At 37.0% G+C, this 23,651-nt stretch overlaps 3 protein-coding genes and 2 long non-coding RNA genes across 8 annotated transcripts; 2 read left to right on the top strand and 3 right to left on the bottom strand.

Annotated features, from left to right (window-relative positions):
• Positions 1-1,403: 1,403 nt before the first annotated feature.
• LOC136245520 (uncharacterized) lies at positions 1,404-2,847 on the bottom strand. The gene is made up of 3 exons (XR_010695912.1): positions 2,259-2,847; positions 1,581-1,641; positions 1,404-1,520 (listed from the first exon to the last, which is right to left on the bottom strand). It is a non-coding gene; the product is annotated as an uncharacterized lncRNA (long non-coding RNA).
• Positions 2,848-4,995: 2,148 nt separating this feature from the next.
• On the top strand, positions 4,996-7,768 carry LOC136245519 (uncharacterized). Of its 3 annotated transcripts, XM_066037047.1 has the most exons (5): positions 4,997-5,981; positions 6,040-6,147; positions 6,209-6,254; positions 6,304-6,454; positions 7,361-7,768. In XM_066037047.1, the coding sequence occupies exons 2-5, from the start codon at positions 6,095-6,097 to the stop codon at positions 7,612-7,614; spliced, it is 504 nt and encodes a 167-aa protein (XP_065893119.1). In that variant the 5' UTR covers positions 4,997-5,981; positions 6,040-6,094; the 3' UTR covers positions 7,615-7,768. The 3 variants fall into 3 exon arrangements, with proteins under 3 accessions (XP_065893118.1, XP_065893119.1, XP_065893120.1); XM_066037046.1 differs by lacking the exon at positions 6,209-6,254 and having other exon boundaries at positions 4,996-5,669; positions 5,896-6,045; positions 6,335-6,454; XM_066037048.1 differs by lacking the exons at positions 6,040-6,147; positions 6,209-6,254 and having other exon boundaries at positions 4,998-5,981; positions 6,335-6,454.
• A 4,979-nt stretch (positions 7,769-12,747) lies between these two features.
• On the top strand, positions 12,748-13,602 carry LOC136246010 (uncharacterized). Its single transcript, XM_066037465.1, has 4 exons — positions 12,748-12,882; positions 12,944-13,099; positions 13,149-13,211; positions 13,260-13,602. The coding sequence occupies exons 1-4, from the start codon at positions 12,787-12,789 to the stop codon at positions 13,464-13,466; spliced, it is 522 nt and encodes a 173-aa protein (XP_065893537.1). The 5' UTR covers positions 12,748-12,786; the 3' UTR covers positions 13,467-13,602.
• Positions 13,603-15,754: 2,152 nt separating this feature from the next.
• LOC136245414 (uncharacterized) lies at positions 15,755-20,372 on the bottom strand. 2 transcript variants are annotated; one of them, XR_010695847.1, is made up of 3 exons: positions 16,314-20,372; positions 15,992-16,065; positions 15,755-15,935 (listed from the first exon to the last, which is right to left on the bottom strand). It is a non-coding gene; the product is annotated as an uncharacterized lncRNA (long non-coding RNA). The 2 variants fall into 2 exon arrangements; XR_010695848.1 differs by having other exon boundaries at positions 19,544-20,372.
• A 65-nt stretch (positions 20,373-20,437) lies between these two features.
• Positions 20,438-23,200, bottom strand: LOC136245772 (uncharacterized). The gene has a single exon (XM_066037250.1). It carries the CDS (start codon positions 23,191-23,193, stop codon positions 22,180-22,182), a length of 1,014 nt encoding a protein of 337 aa, XP_065893322.1. The 5' UTR covers positions 23,194-23,200; the 3' UTR covers positions 20,438-22,179.
• Between the last annotated feature and the right edge of the window lie 451 nt (positions 23,201-23,651).

Below are 23,651 nucleotides of genomic sequence, written 5' to 3'. Positions count from 1 at the left end.
CAAGACTCTCAGATTTCACATTTCTTTCTGTTGTGCTTCTCCATTTTAAAAGTTAGTAACTATTAAGATCATAATATGCTAAATACTTTTAACAATAGTATTACATTTCACATAATTATAGTACAGTACAAGTTATAGGTACAATTATCATCTTAAGGTATATCGATTCAATGATTGTTCTATTAGAGTATTTAACTGATCTATCACAGAATGCAATTCCTGAAGTGGGAAGAGATTCCATCATTGTGTTGATTTTCTTGTTGACATGTTACATGTATGAATGGATATGTATATGCCATATAAGTGTATGAGCTGAGAGACTGATTAAATCTATGACATTAAATATGATTCAAATAATAGGTACTCAAACATAAAAACAAATTCAACCTTTTCCTTTTTAAATTGTAAATGCAAACTTAACCCTAATGCACCACCCATAACACAGTAGCCCAGTACTTATCCTTTTCTGTAGTGGTCAACAGGCTCAACACATTAGCAACAGATTGGTGGACACAAATACGTATATATATATATATTGGTGCTGGATGTGTTTTAGTTGGTAAAGTGTACATACCAAATTATAGAGAAAATACATTCCTACATGAATGTTACTAGTAATTAAACTACTAACTGCACTGTACCTCCACCCCTTACAATTGCTGCTTCATCATTACCAACTAACCCGATACAGTCAAAATAATTATAGTAAATGTGAACAAAAAAATCAAACACAAATGTACGCAGTAGGCCTGGGGAAAAGGTTCAAACCTCCAAAGCTTCATAATATATATTGGTATGTAAATTCAGCTGCAAAGCCATGCAGTTCTCCTTGTAGCTATACAGCAGCTGCTATGGATGTAATTTTAGTACATTTGTATTCTATGCAGCTGTTTAGGACCTGCATTGCAACTGAGGCATTATGTTTATCAGTGTATACTGACTGATTATACATTAATCATTGGCATGACTTTAACAAAGTAAAGCTTCAAACTTTTGGAAGATTTACCACAAGAAGATTTGTAGAGTAAAATTTTACTCTCAATATAATATTATAGTGAATAACTTTACATACTATCTTCATAGTTGTCATAACTATCTTCATAGTTGTCATAACTATCTTCATAGTTGTCATAACTATCTTCATAGTTGTCATAACTATCTTCATAGTTGTCATAACTATCTTCATAGTTGTCATAACTATCTTCATAGTTGTCATAACTATCTTCATAGTTGTCATAACTATCTTCATAGTTGTCATAACTATCTTCATAGTTGTCATAACTATCTTCATAGTTGTCATAACTATCTTCATAGTTGTCATAACTATCTTCATAGTTGTCATAACTATCTTCATAGTTGTCATAACTATCTTCATAGTTGTCATAACTATCTTCATAGTTGTCATAACTATCTTCATAGTTGTCATAACTATCTTCATAGTTGTCATAACTATCTTCATAGTTGTCATAATACACAATATGAAATGTTTAACAGTCTGTCACACTCCCTTTTCACATTCTCTGTATATGGGAAAAATTATCCATTTATAACTTAATACAGTTTGAATTATTACAGCTTACCAAGGTGACTTCCATAAGTAGGTGATGACTGCTTCTGAGCTTGTCACCAAACTAGACTAAACTGCAAGGAAACAAGTAAAGCAATGTACTTCGACTAGAGGCATTTTCAATATATTTCTACAAGTACTTAAAAAAACACAGGTTTTGAAAAGTGACATGCAAGGTTATAATTATGAAACCATAACACTTAGTTAATTGTTAGCAACTAAAATATTACTCGATTCACTTTTACAATGAAACCACATAACTAGAAATCTAAACACAATTAGACAGTATCTGGCCTACTATTATGTTGACCTAATCAAACTATGTAAGTCTGGACTTACGTACGTTATACACATTCCTGATGCATTAATTATTACAATCCAGTCAAACATACACTGTCTGGGTCAGACACAACAGAACAGAAGTAAAACTATTCTAACTGGCAATCCTGACTCCATTATGTTTACGCTTTTCTGAATTTTGAAAGGTAAATGTACGTATGTATTTACAAAATATGTTTCCAAATGCAAAATACATACTTAGATGCACAAATTATTTGTAAAAGGATAGGTTGAAACATGGTGCTATGGTAACAATGCTACACCTATAAATCAACAATTTACATGACCCTTTAGCACCCCTTCCCACCAGATGTCACTCATTAAGAAGAATGTAACTGTTGATATGATTCACCTTTGAATTTAGAACTTGATGTGCAAGATTCCCATTGCTTGGTATCTTCCAATGTAAAGTCACTGTATAAAATAGAATTTATGTTTCTTGTTCAAACGTACCATGAATAAAAATTAACCCAGTCAACATTAAGCCAAAAAGAATCTGACTTCAGTATTACTACATATACATTAATAACACAAAATACACTGTAGTGTTGCCATATCTAAATATTGACTGACACAATCGGAAACACTGATTTCCATAGTCTTGCTCACAACATATATGCTACATTCAAAATAAACTATTGTGGCATGAAGGATAGCACACACCCACATGGTTACTGGAATACACATTAATCAAAACCCCCGTATTCACAAACTTATTGAGATGCATTGTAATTAAAATTTTTTCACAATAAGTACCATCCTTAGCATACATGCTGCATCATGCATGAATGTGGACAGTACGTCACTCTTCAAATTTATCAAAGTCCTGGCACACGTGATGCTACAATTATAAAGAGCATGAATCAAACAACCCTAGCACTGCAATGGTAAGACTCTGCAATGCATATAATAACTCCTACACATCATACACATGTCGGGTATGCAGGCTGTGCCTCTACCCTGTGCCTTAATCATACGCAACACCAAGGTATTAATAAAGACATGACACTTTTAATTTTGATGCCTGAAAGCAGAAAATGCAATAGCAAAACCCAATACTGACAATACTATAGTTGCACACCAGAGAAATAAGAATCACAGTAAATTGTGTCTTCAGAGTAAAGTAGGAGTACCTGAGTTCAAATTTTTTCCTTGCTACATTCTAAGCACCTTTCACCAATTATCTACATTTAAAGTTTTCTTATATTTCATACACTTCATGATTGTATACACTTCACGATTGTATACACTTTAATATCTACCACTAATACCAAAAAAAAAAAAATGCAGCAGGGCCAGGGTTGACAAAGAGATGAACATTTGCAATCAACTAGTGCTATGCTCAGTGGCATGTGCACATGTCCATTTAGTCCAAGTTGTTCACAATTACTAGCAGAACCTGTTGTGAACACCTGATGAATCAGAGTTCATGCTCAATGTATCTTGAGGTCCAACTTTAATTTGTTGAAAATGTTTTGAAGGATACACAGAAGATTTGATTAGTACTGAGCCTACTATTTTGACTTAAATAGAACAATTAAGAGATTTCATTTAAAAAATGTAAAACTATTAAAACACTTGATCCCTAGTCCCACGATTACGTTACGCATTATTTCAATGAAAGCTTTTTAACACACAACTCAGGGGCGGATCTAGGATTTATAAAAGGGGGGGGCTAACTCAAGGTACTAATCTCTTGGGTAGAGGTAGTGAAGCACACTTCCCAGCATGCGAAGCATGCTGGAACTAGGGGGGTCTGGGGGCATGCCCCCCCAGGAAAATTTTGAAAAATAGATGCTAAAACACTGCAATTTGGAGACATTTCCACATAAAATTCATAATATTTTCTGCCTGTAGATATTTTATATACTGCCTTTAGATTATAGGTATGGCTCTCTGAAGCATTTTGCTAATGGAAAAGTTTGGGTAGGTACAGACAACCAAGTACATGATGCACCCCTCTCACAATTGCACAACACTGAATAGGTGCATGTTAGAATAATAATGTTGAAAGTGGAAAATTTTGAAATTTGAACAATACAAGATTGAATCTGAGAGCATTTTCAATGGAAATTGTGAACCTGAATTAAGTATTGTCATACATATTAACTACACAAGTACATGAATGAAGCCCTTTAAACAGACCAATTCATTTCATTGCATGTATAGGTGCAGGCAGATTTGGAAAAATTCCATAACAGAACCAACTACATGTTTCCAGTGAATGTTCTATTAGAGTAGTTAGCTGACTGCTCTATTAGAGTATCTCGATCTTGTAAACCCCCAATGCTGATTCGGGTCCTTGTTGCATAAATTTTAGCATAAATCCACTGATAATACCTTGGAAAGACGTTTATAAGGTGGTTTTATGAGTATTTGTATTATTAGTGATCATATAATTATGCTGAGACAAAATTTCATTATAATACTCAGCATATTGATCAAGTAAAGCCTAAATATGAAGGGGGGCTTCAGCCCCCAAAGCCCCCCCCCTGGATCCGCCCCTGCAACTAGTCTGGTGACAGCCGCATTCGATACCTGTGCAGATGGAATGCAATTAAATTTGAAAATACGCGCGAACACTTGGACAATTTCCGGTAACAGAGCGCGACAGCTACTGTACTTGTACTTGAATGACGTATATTTCCTCTACAAACCCTTACATTTGTGCTGGTTGTAGAAAAGACATAAGAAGCTCGCCATAATCAGTGGCCAAATCAGAATAACGTCATAGAATGTTGTTAATTGGTCACTAAGCGATCTGATTGGACGCACCAGTTTTTCGTAAGGCTGGCACAGGTACTGAATGCGGCTGTCACCAGACCCTCGCGTTACGCGCGCGGGTCGGCTACGCCAGACCAACACACAACGTTAACACGTACACTTTGTGAATAGCTCACCAACTGAATAGAACTTTCCACTACTCTACATGCATTACTACATGGTGCCAAACTTTTATCCACCAAATTAAATGCTCGATAAACCAGTTTGCCAAATCTTGTCTCTCTCACATTCGCTCACTCATTTACACGCACGCACGCACGCATGCACGCACGCATGCACCCACACCCACACGCGCACGCACGCATGCACCCACACGCACACGCACGCATGCACCCACACACTCACACACACCACAACACATACACGCACACGCACACACACACACACACCACAACACACACACACACCACAACACACACACAACACGCACACCTCACCTGTCCATCAGTCCTTCTGATCCCCATGGAGTCCACCCACCAGGCCAGTGGATGCTGAATAATCCAACTAATTACAGCACTGTCTATTTAGTCCAGATGAGCAACCTCCAGAGAAACAGACAAACCTCTAGGATGATAGTGGGGCCTGGATCATTAATAGACCTGGTGAAAGAATGTAAAGCAGTGTGCACACACACTACACCCACACAAAAAGCAAAGTCTTCAGCTACTGTATACACAATCACGCCTACCTAGTGAACCAGCACTGCACTGCTGCGATGCTGAGTCAGTGCAGGCAAATCTTCTGGAGCAGGATTAGTATCCTGCAGGAGGCTGTGCCATGTGCCATGAGTAAAGGTCTGGGTACCCAAAGTTCCAACTGAACTTCACCTATTATTTGAGATGGGTATTTGCTTTCCCAGTTGACACCAGGTCACCATGTCGGTGAGGTGTATGATTGATGCAAGGATTGATGCAAGTTATTGCTATCTGTCAGTTACAGCATCTGATAACTAGAGCATGTCAGGGTATTACTGATGTAGGTATGAATGTGTGCCTATCTGTGTGTGTACTAGTATCCTTGTGTAAGATATGTAAATAAGAAGTGGTTATAAGGGCTAATCAAAACACAGTATGACTGGGCATTGAAATCTATTTTGCATTTGCAATGGGAAAGTCATTAACAGCCTACAAAAAAGTATCTTAGCTCAAATGTTGAATATTGTTATATCTGGCACTAATGTCCTATTGTGTTTCTCCCACCCACAGGTGTGTGTTACTTAGCGTCACATTTGGCATCACTGGTGTGGCTGGATTTGTCTGGGTGCATGAGCATCACTACAAAGAGTCTGGAGGTATTGCAAGAGAGTTTACTGTATGGTGGACAGAATAAAACTCACTTTAACCTTCTAGTTGGGGGTGCGTTTATACAACACACTTCTCTATCCTCTCTCAGGGAAGTGTCCAGATGGCAAAAGACACAGGGATGAGTCCAGGGGCCTTAACTTGTGTATGTCAGAGGTAAAAATTTTGTAGTGGTTTTGATGGCTAATTTATTTGAGTGGTGGTTGGTACACTGTAGACACATCCCTGCTTTCTCTCTTATGGGCCCACACTACACTATGCATGTAGGTACACATACAACCTGTGTTGATACTATACATATTCACAATCCAGTATCTCAGTGTATCTGCTGCAACTCTACTAGGGACACTGATTGGTGTGAAGTCAGCTTGTCAGTTTGCTGCAGCCACTGGAGCATCAGTGTGTCACCATGATAAGTCCATCCCATCATTGGCTGCTGACTATGATCCCTTCCTTGACATGCGTGAGTTCATGTGCTCTGTACATGGGTGCTTTCAAGTCCAAAATTCTTGCAAATGTTCAAGATACCCTAATAGAACAGTCAACCACTTTAATATAACAGTCACTTATACATACAGCAATAAATACCATATTTGACTGGCTAATAGTTACGGCTCGTATAATAGCCATCCCAGGATAGTAACTGCTTCACAGCCTAGAATTATTGTCATAAGAGCCGCCCTCGGATAAGAACTGCGGCTTGTATACTGATGCATTTGATTGTGATTACATAGACTTTGAAAATTTATGATTACAATTGCTTAAAATTCTACAATTACTGTATACCTGATGTACACTTAGTTGTTATTCATCCTATTCACCAAATAGAATAGTTAATTTAATCATTCATATAACAGATTTGAAATCTGCGGTATATGTATGTGTATACATGACTATGTGGTAATGATGCTGAGGGTTTGAATTCACATGTACCGGAAACTATGTGTACATGTGGTAAGTATGTGTACAGTGGATGGATGCATGAAATGGAGATGCTGGTGTACCTGCATGCATACTTAAAATTTCACTGAACTGTGTTACCAAAATAATCCTTTGTATGACCAAGGTTGGACAATTTGATAATTTGGTCTACTGGTCCCAATGTGTCTGTATTACATGAGTATCATGGTAGCCATTATCACTGTTTGTTGCAAGTATCTTGATTGAAAGTCTTAGGACCCATTATGTATATGTTTGCATCAAGCTAATTAATTAGAGTACATTGCTGTAATCAGTGTTTATAGACTGTAATTCACAATGGATGTAAAATAGTTATATCCCAGTATACTTGCATGGGTTAGTTATCCCTTGTCTCGGCTTTGCTTTGGACTTGGGTAATTATATTGGGATATTACATATGTACATATAGCTCCACTGACTGAAGAGAGCTGGGAAGCAAGGCACAAACAAATCACCAATGGAGATGAAGCCGTACAGATAGCAGCTGGTGATGAGTACTATGACTACTACCTACCAGATGCTGAGACCATCATAACAGAAGAAGCACTAGACTTGTTGACTGCTGAAGATCCTGCGATGCTTAGTGATGACTTCTCTAATCCTGATGATTTCTTTGATGAAGATGAATATGATGATTTTTCAGAAGATGATGATGATGGCTGATGATGTATAATTTTATTGCTGATTCAGCAGTGTGTTATGATGTGTAGTATAACACTGTAAACTGTTCAGTAGTGTAGCAGCAACACAGCCCAATCTTCACTTTGCAGTAATTCATCATTGTACTGTTTTAAATAATAAAATATCAATCAAAAGATTTCTTTCATTTAGTTTTTATCTATCTTCAGTGAGCTTGTGAAATCTCTCAAGGCACCCATATGACATCTTAAGAGATGTCATTCAAACCTTGAGAGTTTTTTTCCCAGGGTTTAACTACGAAGTTGACAACAAATAAATTAAATACCTCAAGAATTTTTTTTTTCTACCTTGAGAGATTTTTTTATACCTTGAGAGATTTTCAATGACTATATATAGTACACAGTGTTGCTGTAGTGTTGAGTTTGACTGAAGTGTTGAGTTTGGCTGTAGTGTTGAGTTTGGCTGTAATATTGAGTTTGGCTGTAGTGTTGAGTTTGGCTGTAATATTGAGTTTGGCTGTAGTGTTGAGGTTGGCTGTAGTATTGAGTTTGGCTGTAGTGAACAGTGTCCTCAAACATGGCAAGGTGTATGAGACCTGAAGTAGGAGAAGATGAAGTCTTTGTGGTCATCCCTGGTGGTTACAATGTGTTGTCTGATAATATTGAAATGGTGAGTGTTTTAAAAGACTGTATATACAACCAGTTATTAAAGCATCACTTTCTTCTCACAGTATTTGAGCAGTGAAGATGAAGCAGTCTGCAATATGTTAACAGAAAGAAGACATTTTTCTAACTGCAAGACAGGAAAGATGGTGACATTCAACACAGAGGTCACGGTTGAAGTGTACAATTCACCATAATATTATTGTGATCCATCATTTATGGTAAGCTGTTTAGACTTAGTACATGGCATGTTAAATATACTACTTGCCTATTGTAGATGCAGCCCACATCCTCCTCTATTGTGCAGCATGAGAGTGAATGTATATTTAATACCATGGAGCAGGTATGTGTATATAATTATATTGTTATGGTGTATGTGTTAACGTGTGTCTTACAGGAAATTATTACTGCCTTTAATGAGAACTTTCATATATGCTGTAATGAAGATGATAATGCAGTTCAAAGTGAAGAAGAAATATTAAAATGGTTTAACATGAAGAAACGAAGAGAAATGGCTGCTTGTAAAAGACAAACTAAACATTGCTTCAGCTTCTTACATGTACAACAATTCAATTGCATAACTGATTACTTATACTTTGTATTGCTTGTGTGTTTGTATATGTTTATAGAAATAATTATGTTGTCAACCACATCATCCATTCTTGAAATTCATGTATTATAGCTGTGTTATTGGTGATATGTAACATGTGGTGTAGACTACATTGTCATAAAATTCTGTGGGAATTCTGCATAGGCTAGCAAGATAACAGATTAGTTATGGAATATCAGTTAACATTTCGAAACCAGTTGTGTGTACTTATTATGTTGCAGTGCTCAAAAGTCTGCCTATTATGCTGAAACTTGTGCTAAAAATCTATATTTTATTCCCTCCCCATTTGACTGGACACTAACCTTGTGGCTTGTGAAGAACTGTATAAAAGTAAAGAGTTAGGCTTCATGTTGCTATAATCCCTAGTTGGAGGCGTGTTTATATAATACCCTCTCTTTCTCACACTCTCATGGGCCCACACTACGCCTACCTACTAGACACTACACTATTCACGTGTCTACACATACAACCTGTATTGATACTATACATATCCACAATCCAGTATCTCAGTGTATCTGTTGCTACTCTACTAGGGACACTGATTGGTGTGAAGCCAGCTTGTCAGTTTGCTGCAGCCACTGGAGCATCAGTTTGTCACCATGACATGTCCATTCCATCACTGGCTGCTGACTATGATCCCTTGACATGCACGAGTTCATGTGCTCTGTACACAGGGGTGCTTTCAAGTCCAAAATTCTTGCAAAAGTTCAAGATACCCTAATAGAACAGTCAACCACTAACAGTCACTTATACGTACAGTGATAAATACCGTATTTGACTAGTTAATAGCCGTGGCTTGTTTAATAGCTGTCCCTGGATGGTAGCTGCTCTACAGCCTACAATTATTATCATAAGAGCTGTCCTTGGATAAGAGCTACGGCTTGTATCTGAATATACTGATGCAGAATTGCAAGTGTTGACTTGATCGAGTGTTGATAACACACGTTTGAAGCAGAAACTGGGTGAAAAAGTTGATTCAAGCCACGAAATAGCATTTTTGAGAGAAGTTAGATTATCAATTTTGTCAAAGACATAGATACATAGAAAGCATTGCCTGCAAAAGTGCTCCCCACACAAACATGCAAATACACATAGTTACATCTATACACAATACATTAACAATTACAACAACATGCAGACAAAAACAGAACAGATTAAAATACAGAGTTTACATAAAAGAAAACAACGAAGTGTAGTCCGGAATGCAATTGGATTTGACAGTTGGAGGATGCAAAGGGAAATTGTGTTATAATGAATGATAACATTGAAGGATGATTAAACAAGGTCGGTCACTCATGAATCCATGCATGTTTTATGTTGCGGGCTGCTTCCACACCAGCCCATAGTAGTTGCCTTTGTGTAGTAGCTGCAGGATTTACCTTGCTGAAAGTGATATATAGTAGCTGCGGCAATTAACTGGTCATACCAGACACTATAAAATTCAGTCCTATACGTGTACGTACATGTGGCATGGATGGGTCATGTAGACATATTTCAATCAGTCTAACAGAATAATGTACACCAGACATGGGAGGATAGTAATTGATTACAATTACCTTGCTTTCTATGATTACGATAATGACTGCATTTAATTAATGTATTTATGATTACATTCCTGAAGTAATCCGATCAATCATGAATACACTGTGTGGGTGTACATGTGTTTGTGTAATACAATAACTATGCGAGCACTTTATCAAGTTCACAATCTTTAAATAGGTGTGTCTCTCCAAGCAAAAAAATGATAGTTACAGCTTTTTATATCATGACAAACAAATGTAATTGACCTTTAATGCAGACTTATTATGTATATGGTTACGACTACCACATGCCTGGTATACACTTAATTGTTATATATCCTGTTGACTAAACAGAATAGCCAATTCAATCATTTGTATATATATAATTGAAATTTGAAGTCTACAATATGTACGTATGTGTGTACATGGCTATGTGGTAATGATGCTGAGGGTTCTCCTTGAGCAAATTCACATCAGTGTATCAGAAACTGTGTGCATAAAGTATTACAATGTGTACAGTGGATGGATGGATGAAATGGAGATGCTGGTATACCAGCATGCATACTAATTTATCTGCACCAAAATAATCCTTTGTATGACCAAGGTTGGACAATTTGATAATTTGGTCTACTGGTCCCAATGTGTCTGTATTACATGAGCATCATGGTAGTCATTATCACTGTTTGTTGCAAGCATCTTGATTGAGAGACTTGTATATTTGCATTAGCTAATTAATTAGAATACATTGCTATAATCATGGTTTGTACGCTATAATTCACACTGGATATAAAATAGTTATATCCCAGCATAATTGCTTGCATGAGCTATATCTTAGTTATCACCCTTGTCTTGACTTTGCTTTGGAATTGGGTATGAGATATTACATATGTGCATAGTATCCAGGGGCGTACGCAGGAATTTTGAAAAGGGGTTTCCACTACAGCTAAGTGGCTGTTATATTAGAGTATTTACCTGACTGCTCTATTAGAGTATCTCGATCTTTTCACCAAAATCATAATTCAGAACAATGCTATAAGTGTTGCTATCATGTTGCAAACTATTATTTAACTTAGCTAAATGTGTCCTGTTCCATGACAGATTTCAGATTCTGGAAACCTGAAGTCTCAATTTCTTAATGTTTCAAGTAGTGTGTAAAATCCAAAGGGGTTTCCTGAAACCCCTGGAAACCCCCCTCGGTACGTCCCTGGTATCATACAGCTCCACTGACTGAAGAGAGCTGGGAAGCGAGGCACAAACAAATCACCAATGGAGATGAAGCCGTACAGATAGCAGCTGGTGATGAGTACTACAACTACGACCTACCAGATGCTGAGACCATCATAACAGAAGAAGCACTAGACTTGTTGACTGCTGAAGATCCTGCAATGCTTAGGCCATACCTACTGGATCTTATGTTGCGCGGGCAAAACCTCAGAAAATTTGGGTAGGTAGGTCGATTTGATAATGATAATAATAATTAGTACATAATAGAAAATTAAAGTATTATGAACCATACAAAAAGAGCAACAACTACAAAAAACGTTAAACATATAGGGTGTTCTGCAGCACCATAATGTATTGCTGTACAATGAATCAAACCTCTTGAATATAAGAACTATTTCGTTTGGAGTATATTCACCATTAAAGCTCAACCTTTTGAAGGGTTTAATCCCTAGAGGAGCCTGGTTATCCCAATAGCTGATTTTCACTAGCACATAAGGCTGCAGCACATGTTGCTGCAGACCTTCAGTGCTGGTCACTGTAAAGCATTAATACAATATACGAGATTGACCATCTTGGCACACGTGATCCTATATCACGTGATTATCATTTCAGGTCATGAAAAAAGACAGTCGGTCGGGCCCGTGCAACATAAAATCCAATAGGTATGGCCTTAGTGATGACTTCTCTAATCCTGATGACTTCTTTGATGAAGATGAATACGATGATTTTTCAGAAGATGATGTATGTTGTAGTTTTTATTACAGCAGTGTATTATGATACTGTAAACTGTTCAGTAGCGTAGCCCAATCTTCTCTTTGCAGTAATTCATGATCATCATTGTACTGTTTTAAATAGTAAAATATCAATCAAAAGATTTCTTTTGTTTAGTTTTCAGTGAGCTTGTGAAATCTCTCAAAGCATCCATATATGTCTTAAGGGATGCCAGAGTGATAAAGACAGCTCCAAAACCTTGAGATTTTTTCTGCCTAACTGCAAAGTTGATCAAGAGTTTTTTCTACCTTGAGTGATTTTTTTTATACCTTGAGAGATTTTCAATGACTATATATAGTAGTGTTGCTGTAGTGTTGAGTTTGGCTGAAGTGTTGAGTTTGGTTGTAGTGTTGAGTCTGGCTCACTGGCTGTAGTATTGAGTTTGGCTGTGAGAACAGTGTCCTCAAACATGGCAAGGTGTATGAGACCTGAAGTAGGAGAAGATGAAGTGTTTGTGGTCATCCCTGGTGGTTATGATGTGTTGTCTGATGATGATATTGAAGTGGTGAGTGTTTTAAAAGACTGTGTTTACAACCAGTTATTGAAGCATCACTTTCTTCTCACAGTATTTGAGCAGTGAAGATGAAGTAGTCAACAGCATGTTACAAACAGACAACAGACATTTTTCTAATCGTAAGAGTAAGACAGGAAAGATGGTAACATTCAATGCAGAAGTTATGGTTGAAGAGTACAACTCACCATATTGTGATCCGTTATTTATGGTAAGCTGTTTAGTAGTGGTATGTTAAATGTGTTACATGTCTATTACAGATGCAGCCCACATTCTCTACTGTACAACAAGAACATGTATCTATATTCAATGCTATGGAGCAGGTGTGTGTGTGTATAACATTCTGTATGTATTATTAAATGTCTGTACAGGAAATTATCACTGCCTTTAATGAGAACTTTCATGTATGCTCTAATAAAGACGACAGTACAGTTCAGAGTGAAGAAGAGATATTGAAATGGTTTAACACCATGTTAAGTGGGTGTGGACAGTTAAGATGGGAAAGAGATGGAGAGAAATGGCTTCTTGTAAAGGAGAAACTAAACATTGCTTCTGCTTGTTATGTGTACAACAGTTAACTTTGTACTACATATTATTCAATTGTATAACTGATCACATATCATTGCTGTATTGTATGTACTTTGTATTACTTGTGTACGTATATGTTAGAGATAATTAAGTTGTCAATGCATTTGTGATATGTAACATGTGGTATAATATAAGAGCAAAGGATATGGTTGATAGGTATTGAATATGGTGAAGCCTCTATTGTAAAGAACAGATTGAGGTTTTAATTTAATGTTCTACTAGTTAGATACTCTCCTTACTCTGTATAATATTGTATACTGCTTATAGTACTACTATTGCAGCCCTCATATCTTAGACATGTTAAGTGTAATGAATTATGATGAAGTATATATAAGCCTGCGCCAGAATAATTTGGGACATAATAGCTAGGTATCCAAAGCGATGAGCATGATGCCAACATAATGGGCACAGTTTTTGTGCATTGATTATCAGAGAAGCTGAAACTGCCTATTTTGTATGATGCAGAATGGGATGGTGTGCAAACACAGTAAAAATCAGATTTACAACTACGTTGTGAAGTAAAGATCAGTTAACTAGAACATTCAGAGATGCATTAGAATATTCTAATAAAGCAGTCAAGACACATATCTTATATGAGCATATTTGAAACATAATGGGACACAACTGGGCATAACTTGAGCATAACAGGGGAAAATTTGAGCATTGCTCAAAAGCATAATAGGCTCAGGCCTAGTAGAGTAAAGAAGATGTTGGTCCAGTATGAAATACAACAATGGTGTTATGTATGTTGAGTGGCATACAGCCGGGGCCAGGGTGGGAGGAGTAATGGCATACAGCTGGTATAAAGAACATCATCAGGTCAACCAGTTGTGTGTCATTACCAAGTTTGGATGGACATAAGGTTGTGATTAAAAAAGGAAAAAGAATGTATTGCAAACAATCATATGGGAAAGCAAATTTAAGGCAACATGGTGCAGTAGTGAAAAGACTGCTGCTGTTGAATAGCATCAAAAGTTGTCAGCCATCTATTAATACATGATTTAGCATCAGAAAATTAGGAAATTATTGGTGTTGTCATCTGGCAATTTCAGTACTTTATAATATTGCATTTCTAGTACATTTGTATCAGAAATGCAATATTATAAAATACTAAATTTTCTACAGACTGACTGAGTGAGTAAGTAACTGAATGACTGATTCCTACAGACAAGCATAACTTGATAATGGGGCTTGACCCTTCAGTGCCACCATAGATGGCTTCCCTTTGTAACAGAAATCATCTGTATTTTTCATAGTGGCTATTTTGATAGCAGAGGTGCTTTTCAAACAGTTCTTGATTCGTACTTCGGGTTGAACATAGCCGACAACAAAGCGTAATGGAAATTCAGATGCAGTATGTGTGGGTTCACCAGTCATAATAATTATTTGTAAAAAAAGTTAACAAACAAGTATACAGAAAAATTTGGAATTTTCAACTAGAGTAGGGACCATAACACATCGATAAAAAGTATTGAAACAAGCTGGAGTAGTGCACGATATTAAATCACAGTAAAACAATAAGAAGTGTTACATTCCTACTGTGTTCAAGATACCATAATGGAAATGCACAGTAGGGATATAACACTTCTTATTCGTTATGCTGTGATTTAAGATCGTGTACTATATACTCCAGCTTGTTTCAGTACTTTTTATCAGTATGTTATGTTCCCTACTCTAGTTGAAAATTCCAAATTTTTCTGTGTACTTGAGATTGGACAACAGTTTGGTCTGGTGTAGCCAGTTCTACTACACCACCATGCCATGTTGTCAACTGTGACCATATGCATATACCTATACATAGTGACTCTTATATGAAACAAAACCATTTCATAATCACTGGAGTTCTGTAGTTACATGTGTAGTTAACCTTCAACAATCTCAGATTTGTTATATGATTAGTTTCTTAATTAAATATAAGACGTATATGTGACTGCTTTGTTAGAGTAAATTCTGTTAGCTGTATCACAAACCTAGTTACCAGTGATGATGTCTTGCTTGAGTTCTGCATGCATGTGTGTATAGAAATGTTCGTGTATATACCACTAAACAGTCCTTTGTGGCATATAGCTACAGTTTGTATATTTCATTAAACATGTGAGGGAAGGAATTTACACGGTCAAGCCTTCGTGCAACATTTGCTAACACGGTAAGCCTACACCATGACTATTTATCCAGTAAATGCTACATGTACAATTCCATTTAGTTTTAGCAAATTTCAGTGCCTCAAATAAAATTAGTCACTCCTACCCTTCAAAACAAACAGCAGAAATCACAAACAGATTACCAGCTGACATTACATAATATACAGTTATTAAAAGACCACAACATAACTATGCGAGTTGAAAATACATTCCACATTATGATTTGTTTTATATCCCTTTTTCTTCATTTCTCAAAAAAGACCAGTCTCCAAACACTGCCTGGCATATTCCACCTCCCGCCATAACATAGTAGCCACCCTATACAAAGACAATCAACAAGTAAGTCAAATACACTTAAATAATATTTTACATACCTGCATATTGCCAATCACCCTCACTGCACACATCCCAGCAAACCTTTTTCCTCTCTGTTCTTTGTCTTTAAACACTGAAAAAAAGTATATGCGTAGCTGATGAAAGACATTGAAGTCAGAAATGTATTGTGGCTGACTAAATTATTCTTTTCTATATGTGACTAGTAAACTACGTAAGTGTGTCAGTCATATACACTTCCACGCAGACGAACAGTTTTATCACTGAGTATTAAATCTTTTCTTTTACACACAACAACAACCATAACACATTTACAGACTACAATTATCATCAGTTATTTGTTTGAATACAACATACAATAACCTCTTCCTCCCTTTTCCAACTAAGCAATGTCTGACCCTGAACCAGGATTGGAAGAGTAGATGGAAGGGCTTGACGGCAATGCCACCATTGTTTCCCCTCAGACCCCTAATACATTTGGAAGAAGTCTCATTAGACATTTATGGATTGCTAAGATACTGGCTCTTCTGCTAATAATAATGCAATAGAGTATTTGCATTCTGTAACTTGTGTTATATCAGTACATAAATAGCTAGTTAAATGTGTAATATGTGCATGGCCATAAGATGATGACATAAAAGTTATTTAGCAGAATGTGCACAGCACTATACATATATACCAGATTATAATTTTAATTTGATAAGGATTTAGGGAGGCATGTGCACAGTGATAGAACACTAGGTGCCAAAAGCTAAAATCAAATGCAACAATTGAACTCATGTAGTTCCTGTAGTTGAACTCTTTAGTTAAACTCATGTAGTTACTTCATTACTTCATACTTAGAAATTAATCCAGTGGATCAAGTACTGTAATAGTATAGTGGTACATACCTCAGTTATAAGAGCCCCTGGTGACCACCTGGTGTTCAGACATGCATGTCTGAAAAAATTCATTACATAGAAACAATGTGTGAAATGGATGTATAAAGTTGCAACTAAAATGATAGAAATAAACATTCAAATACTAAACGTAGAGCAATTAGTTAAGTGTTCTGTTAACTGATAATTCTATAATCTAGTTAGATAATGAAGAAATGTGTTGCCAAGCATAAAAATAGCATTTTCGTGAGATTGATCATGGTTTTTTTTAAAAAAGTAGTTAGCTTGACTCATCTTTAATGACTATCAGTTAACCCATTAATACATGTCTGTACACTCGTTAATGCTTATTATTGTACTGAACAACCTACCACCATACCAGTACTGGAGATGGACGAATACCGCCCGGCTGTAAAATTCACTTCATATATATAAGTTGCTTGGAGCCAAGTTGCTTCATTTTATAATAGTTTGGGATTGTCAAGTACCCATATACATCCTTGTCCTTCATATAACACTGTATGAGTCATGAAAGTTTGAAAGTAGGCAAATTTTATCTACCCACATGTGCCCTGTTTTCGCAGGCCTGGTTACATATAAAGCCACACTACTGGCATAAGATGAAACCATTGCACACAAAGACAGATGATCAAGAACAGACTGGTATGAAGAAATTAGTGGCAGATCTAGGTGGATTTCTGAGCTTTCAACAGAAACCCCCTTTTGAATTTAGCTTAATGGCAGTCTAACTTGCTTCATTAATGTTGTATTCATAGCAAAATATGCCACTGTATTTCAGTAGTGTACAAGCAATTGCATTGAACCAGTATCCGTTATAGAACCCTCAGCAACACTTTACCTTTCACCACCCACCGCACTGCATTAAAAATGATCAAGATACTCTAACAGAACAATCAAAGCTATTGCTTAGATGTTCTACAGATTTACTGTGACTGTTTACTAAAATTAGCCTAAAATCTAACATCAGAGTTTCTATAAATTCTCAAATTTTCTTGGGTATGCACACGATGCCTTATTCTATAACTATGTATACAGCTGCACTACCAACATATCATTATTCAGAATCCCCATTCAAAATTCTGAATCTGCCACTGTTTACACAGCATGTTTGCTAACTGTTCAATCTAGTTTGGAATTTCCCCCACTGTGTGACATATACCCGAGCCACCTTAGCTACACCAATATACAGATGGTTTTTACAGGGAACATCTGCAAAGAGGCCATAATCAGCAGTCCTAGCTGCTGTGACATGGTAACATTGTACATTAGAACATGTATGACAAGAAGATGATAGCTGGATTACCTTACACTAGTATAATGTGAGGAATGAAGCCATTTATTATTTGCATGTTGTAATGGAGCCCAAATCTTTGGCAACCATACCAACTTTGCTCTCCACTTTATACCATATTTAGTAGGATGCCTTAGCCACATACAGCTAGCATAAAACATAGAAAACTGCAGCTGGTTGGGACATGATGTTTACGTTCACAGCTATTTAACAAAGGATGATATAGTGTTACACAGAATACTTTCTACTGATCAATGAAAAGAATTCAATGTGGTCATTGAAAGGCTTCTACTAGCATGTATCACAACTAAAATTCTACTATTTTTGTCTAAACTTCAAATTCCCTGTCAAATAAAAAGTAATACAGAACTGGTGATGGCTACTAAGCAGTATAGTAAGTATCATCTTTCTACCCTGGTGAGTCTTGTGAGGACATCTATAATAAGAATCTTGAATCTCATGAGTGGTTAGGATATTACTGGATTACTAATAGTCCCACAATAGGTGTACTGTGGAATTCATGATATTCTCCATCCATGGATATGCACCTATGTGCAAGGTGCTATTTAATGATATAATGATAAACTTAATACTAACCAAAAAGCACCTAGTTAGCTCTTAAACCTTACCATTTGTGTAACAGGCTTAAGATTGAGTGTAATAACCCTGACATGTGAACTGATCTAACCAGCCTTTCTAGATTTCTAAGTTTGATAACTCATAACTTTTTCTACCATATATGCATTTGTGTGAAACTTTAACACAACAACACTATGCTATGCAGCTGCTGTAGCTGACAAAGTAGTTTCAAGTTGCACCTTATTAACAAGACAAGTTATGAGCTGTCAAGTCATGATAATTGGAATGGCTATAAAACTGTTTTTGTCAAATTATTACATTCCTGCTTGTCATATAACTACTCAATGATAGGACTGCTACTTCATAGCATTTGTAAAACTGGTCAGACCTAGGTCAGACATGCTATACCTTGGTACCTTCTTAACATGGTCAAATTTGTTTGATCTAAAATGTAACAGTGTCGAATTCGCCCAGAGTTTTCTCGAAAACAGGTGGCTTGTTCAATTCGTTCATACTTTTTTTTAGCACTCTCGAAGGTATGAACTTTTCTTTAGTATAGCATGTGTCGCTAGACTCGTTTTCACAAAGCCAGGAAAACCCCCACAGCCACTACCGTCATGTAGCCATTCTTTCGCTTCGCTTAAGGAAAGTAACTGCTGTACAGTGCTAAAAATAATTATTTTGTATTTATTACTATGTGGTGAAACTGTTCAGCACTTCTAAAACTTCGTAGGTAATACACCCTATGCACTAAAACCCTCACACTAGTTTTTGAACACAAATTTCGCGTTCCTTCACACCTTCGGTTGTACGAAACGACTAACCTTCAGTCACAAACCAATAAATAGCTGAATCCTTTAGCAATGATTTAACGCTTTATAAAATCTGTAATAGTAGTCTCAGTGTTAAGAACAACTGCAGTTTGTACACTTTGGTAACGTTGCCATAAATCACGTGACCGTATCGAGCCCGTAACCGTAAAATGTGGGTTTTACTCTTTTCACCACCTTTCATAACCCTTACGTAATATTAAGCTCAAAAGCATCCAGACTTCCTACTGTTTTTTTTTTTTTGTTTTTTTTTTCCCCGGGGTAACCAGTACCCCTTGCCACCACCACTAGCACTAGATGTTGAAGTGCTAGACAAAAATTGGACTGAGAATAAGGGAGCAATTTAAATAATTAGGGGGAAGGCACCCGACCCTCTGATAGTACAAGGTCGAGTGCCCTATGGCTGATGGGACAACCACTGTGGGAGCGCGCCCCCCCTAAGGCACGTAATCGCTGAGCGGAGCAACGAGAAGCTGATGCGACAACGTAGCCAAGACATCAAATTATCTCGACTACAAACTTTACACAAAATTTTTTACCAACAAATATCACTTACAATTCCTCCGTACTACCTACCAACATCACGATCCACGAGACAGTACCATCCACTGCACTACATCTTACCACATGTATCTACCACTGCACACCAAAATAGTTATTTTTCAAGAACAATTAATGATTGGAACTCCTTACCAGTAGATCTTGTTGAAGTTGCAGATGCTGACATTTTTAGAATTGGACTACAATCATTATTGTAATTGTGTTACATGTATTCGGGCAAATCTGAGCACACCAGCAGGGCTGACTGCTCAGTAATAATAATAATCATAATAATCATCGCGCTGCTGTAGGGAACTTCTCTCTTATTATTATTATTTATTTACAGGTAATTTATAAGGCTAAACAGCCTGTTACACCTGATCAACAGGTAAAAAAAGTACAAGTAGACTAATTACATACATTTATACATAGTGTTAGATGAATATTGGTCAATCAATTTCTTAAAATCATCAACTGATGCTGCACATGCTACTTCTTGGGGTAAATTATTCCATGGTTCAACAACTCTTCTTGTAAAAAATATTTCCTGGCATCTGTTCTTGAAAAATATTTAAATAGCTTAAATGTATGACCTCTGGTATGGGTAATGGGTGAAAAAGTAAAAAAATCAGAATGGTCTATATCATACTTATCATGTAGCATATTGTAGACAGCAATCATGTCACCTCTATAACGTCTATAATGTAATGATGGCAAGTTAAGTACTTTCAATCGTTCCTCGTAGTCAAGATTTCTTATAGATTTGATCATTCTAGTTGCTTTCCGTTGGATTTTTTCTAATTTTTGGATGTCTGTTTTATAGTAAGGTCCCCAAACCAAGTTACCATATTCTAAAATAGGACGTACTATTGATTTGTATAAACATGTAAATGAATCTACAGAAATATCCGAAAAGGTCTGTTTAATAAGGCCAAGAAGTCTATTAGCCTTATTAACCACTGCCGAACACTGACTATGAAACTTGAGATTGCAATCAATCAACACCCCCAAATCCTTTTCCTCATTTACCTTAACAATATCCATCCCATCCATCTTATAACAATATCTTGGATTAAACTGACCTATATGTAGTATTTTACATTTAGAAATGTTGAAAGGCAACTGCCACATTACTGACCATTCAATGCAAGCATTCAGGGACAGTAAGTAGGCTAAACGTTTGTAAAAGATGCTGGTACATCCACTGGTTCCACCAAACGTTGAAAAGACTAATGGGGTAAATGAACCCATCTCAACCTCCCTAATCCTCTGCTCATATTTCCTACGTTTCTCCTTTTCAAATCTCCGATACAATGAAGCCACTGGTGTAGCACGGTATGACGAAGCAGTTGGATTAAACACCTTAACATCAAAGAAAGCCCGTTGGTGGTGACCACCCCAGAACCCAACAGCTGAAACATCCAATCGTGCTCCATCCTCACGATTTGCAGTAGCGTATGTGAGTGTTTCACCAGAGAGAGACTGTAAAGGGGGTTCAACACACACATCAGTACAGACTTCTGACAGGATGGCAGCAGTAAAATCCCTAAGTTCGTTGTGCCGAAGGGTGGGGTGTCTTGATACTAAGGCCCCTATTTGGTGATTATTAGTTTCTCATCCACCGCCCGAATCCTTCTTAAGCTACCGCACGGTAAGCCATTATTTACTCTGCGCATGCTCAGAAGAACACGTGATACCAAACTGTTATAATTTTTGTGATGAACGCTACAATTCGCTATATATCACCAGGAGAACTGTTGTTTTCCTTAGCAAATTGCTGCAGTGCCAGTTGCAATCGTGCTCTATCGACTTCATCAAAGCAGGCTTTCAGCTGACTGTCGAAAAACAGTTGGCGATCACGAAAAGTAGAATCAGCTGGTGAAGGAAATGTTTGTAGTAAGAAAGACAATTTGGACAAGGTCTGTACATCAGTGTGTTAATATTATACAATAATGGCATAATGGTAATACCCTCCCGCCCGCATCATAATAATTTAAAGGCTGGATGAGAAACTAATAATCACCGAATAGGGGCCTAAGGTGAATGCTACTGAATTACTACAATACATGTGCTACATCATGATACATGGTTTACTGTATATAGAGTTCAAGCTGATCAATCAAGACAGAGCCAGTGGAAAAACGAGCTCCTCTACAAATCCTAGCTTCTATATCATCGGTAGTGGTCCCATTCAACTCTCGGTAAAACCATGGTTGGGTAGGGTTGTCACAACAGTTGCTAGTGATGCAACCAGATCCGTCCCACAATGGGTCATTGAAGTAGTAGGCAGAATCATTACGAATATTATCATTAGCTCCTGATTCACAGTAATAGTTAGTTCCTACAAAGGGAGGAGAAGAGTATGCAGAACCAGCACATGGACAGTTAAAGTCATGTGAGTCATCAAAAAGTCCATTAGCAAATGTCCAGATGTGTTGACGTGGGTTACCATGAGTGATTGATAGTCCATCAACATAGTAGTCTATTGTCTGTGGACTAAAAGCAAAAGCAACTGACCATCCTTTTTGGTATCCTCTTGCTCTACCACACACTCTCTGATAACTTGTACCATTAGTGGAGAAGTTTGTAGAGGAACAAGTACTATCACTATCACTGACCACACGACAGAAGCTAACACCAGAGTAAGTGCCTTTACGCCATCCACTGGGACAATTACCTCTTGTGCTGACATCGATGTTAACAATCCTTCTCCATCCTCCTCCCATACCAGCACATGTGGAAAGAACATCACCAGAAGCTACTGCAATTTCTGTCATGTTACAAAATGTCCATTGACTCTGATTAATATGATAGTATCCTGACATGTCACCAGTTTCAGGATTATTGTTGTAGATGTCCTCACAAGATGATCCAGTATAAGTCATCCCACAGTACACCCTGCTGGGACCATTAGTAATCCAGTAATATCCTGACCACTCATGAGATTCAGGATTCTTATTATAGATGTCCTCACAAGACTCACCAGGGTAGAAAGGTGATTTAAACTGATATTTACTACACTGCTCAGTAGCCATCACCAGTTTCTTAGTGAGGATCACTGTTATTATGAAGATCACTGACAACATTTCAATAAACTTGTGCATAACTGACTTCACATGGTATGCAGTGCAATATATAGTTTTATTGTAATGGGAACTGTAGGAGTTACTAACAGTGTAGCTTCATATCACATTACAGAACTGTGTACATACCTGTGTTGTGTGGCTATTGTCTTTATGCATGACCAGGAATGATGTTACTTTAGTGTACATGTCTTTTTACATCAAATATACCAGCATAATAAAAAGCATAAGTCTAATAGATAGGCTGGAGTGCTATGCCAGCTTAATCTAGCATATTTAATAGGAAGTGGCACTGCTTAAAGGTGCTTAGTTTACTAATTTGTTGAGCTGCTTTACTGTAGTTGTACCCATAGTAAAGTGTCAGTAACTTTAAGTATATGGAACATAATTGTTTTCTAAGTTTTAAACTCTCAGTAAAACATCAGTGAATGCAGGTTTACTGAAAAACTACTAAAATACCAAACAATTAACTGTTCCAT

Source organism: Dysidea avara, chromosome 15 (assembly GCF_963678975.1).
Source record: "Dysidea avara chromosome 15, odDysAvar1.4, whole genome shotgun sequence".
Classification (NCBI taxonomy): domain Eukaryota; kingdom Metazoa; phylum Porifera; class Demospongiae; order Dictyoceratida; family Dysideidae; genus Dysidea; species Dysidea avara.
The sequence above is the reverse complement of the archived record's forward strand: the minus strand, read 5'-3'. Positions and strand labels throughout refer to the sequence as shown.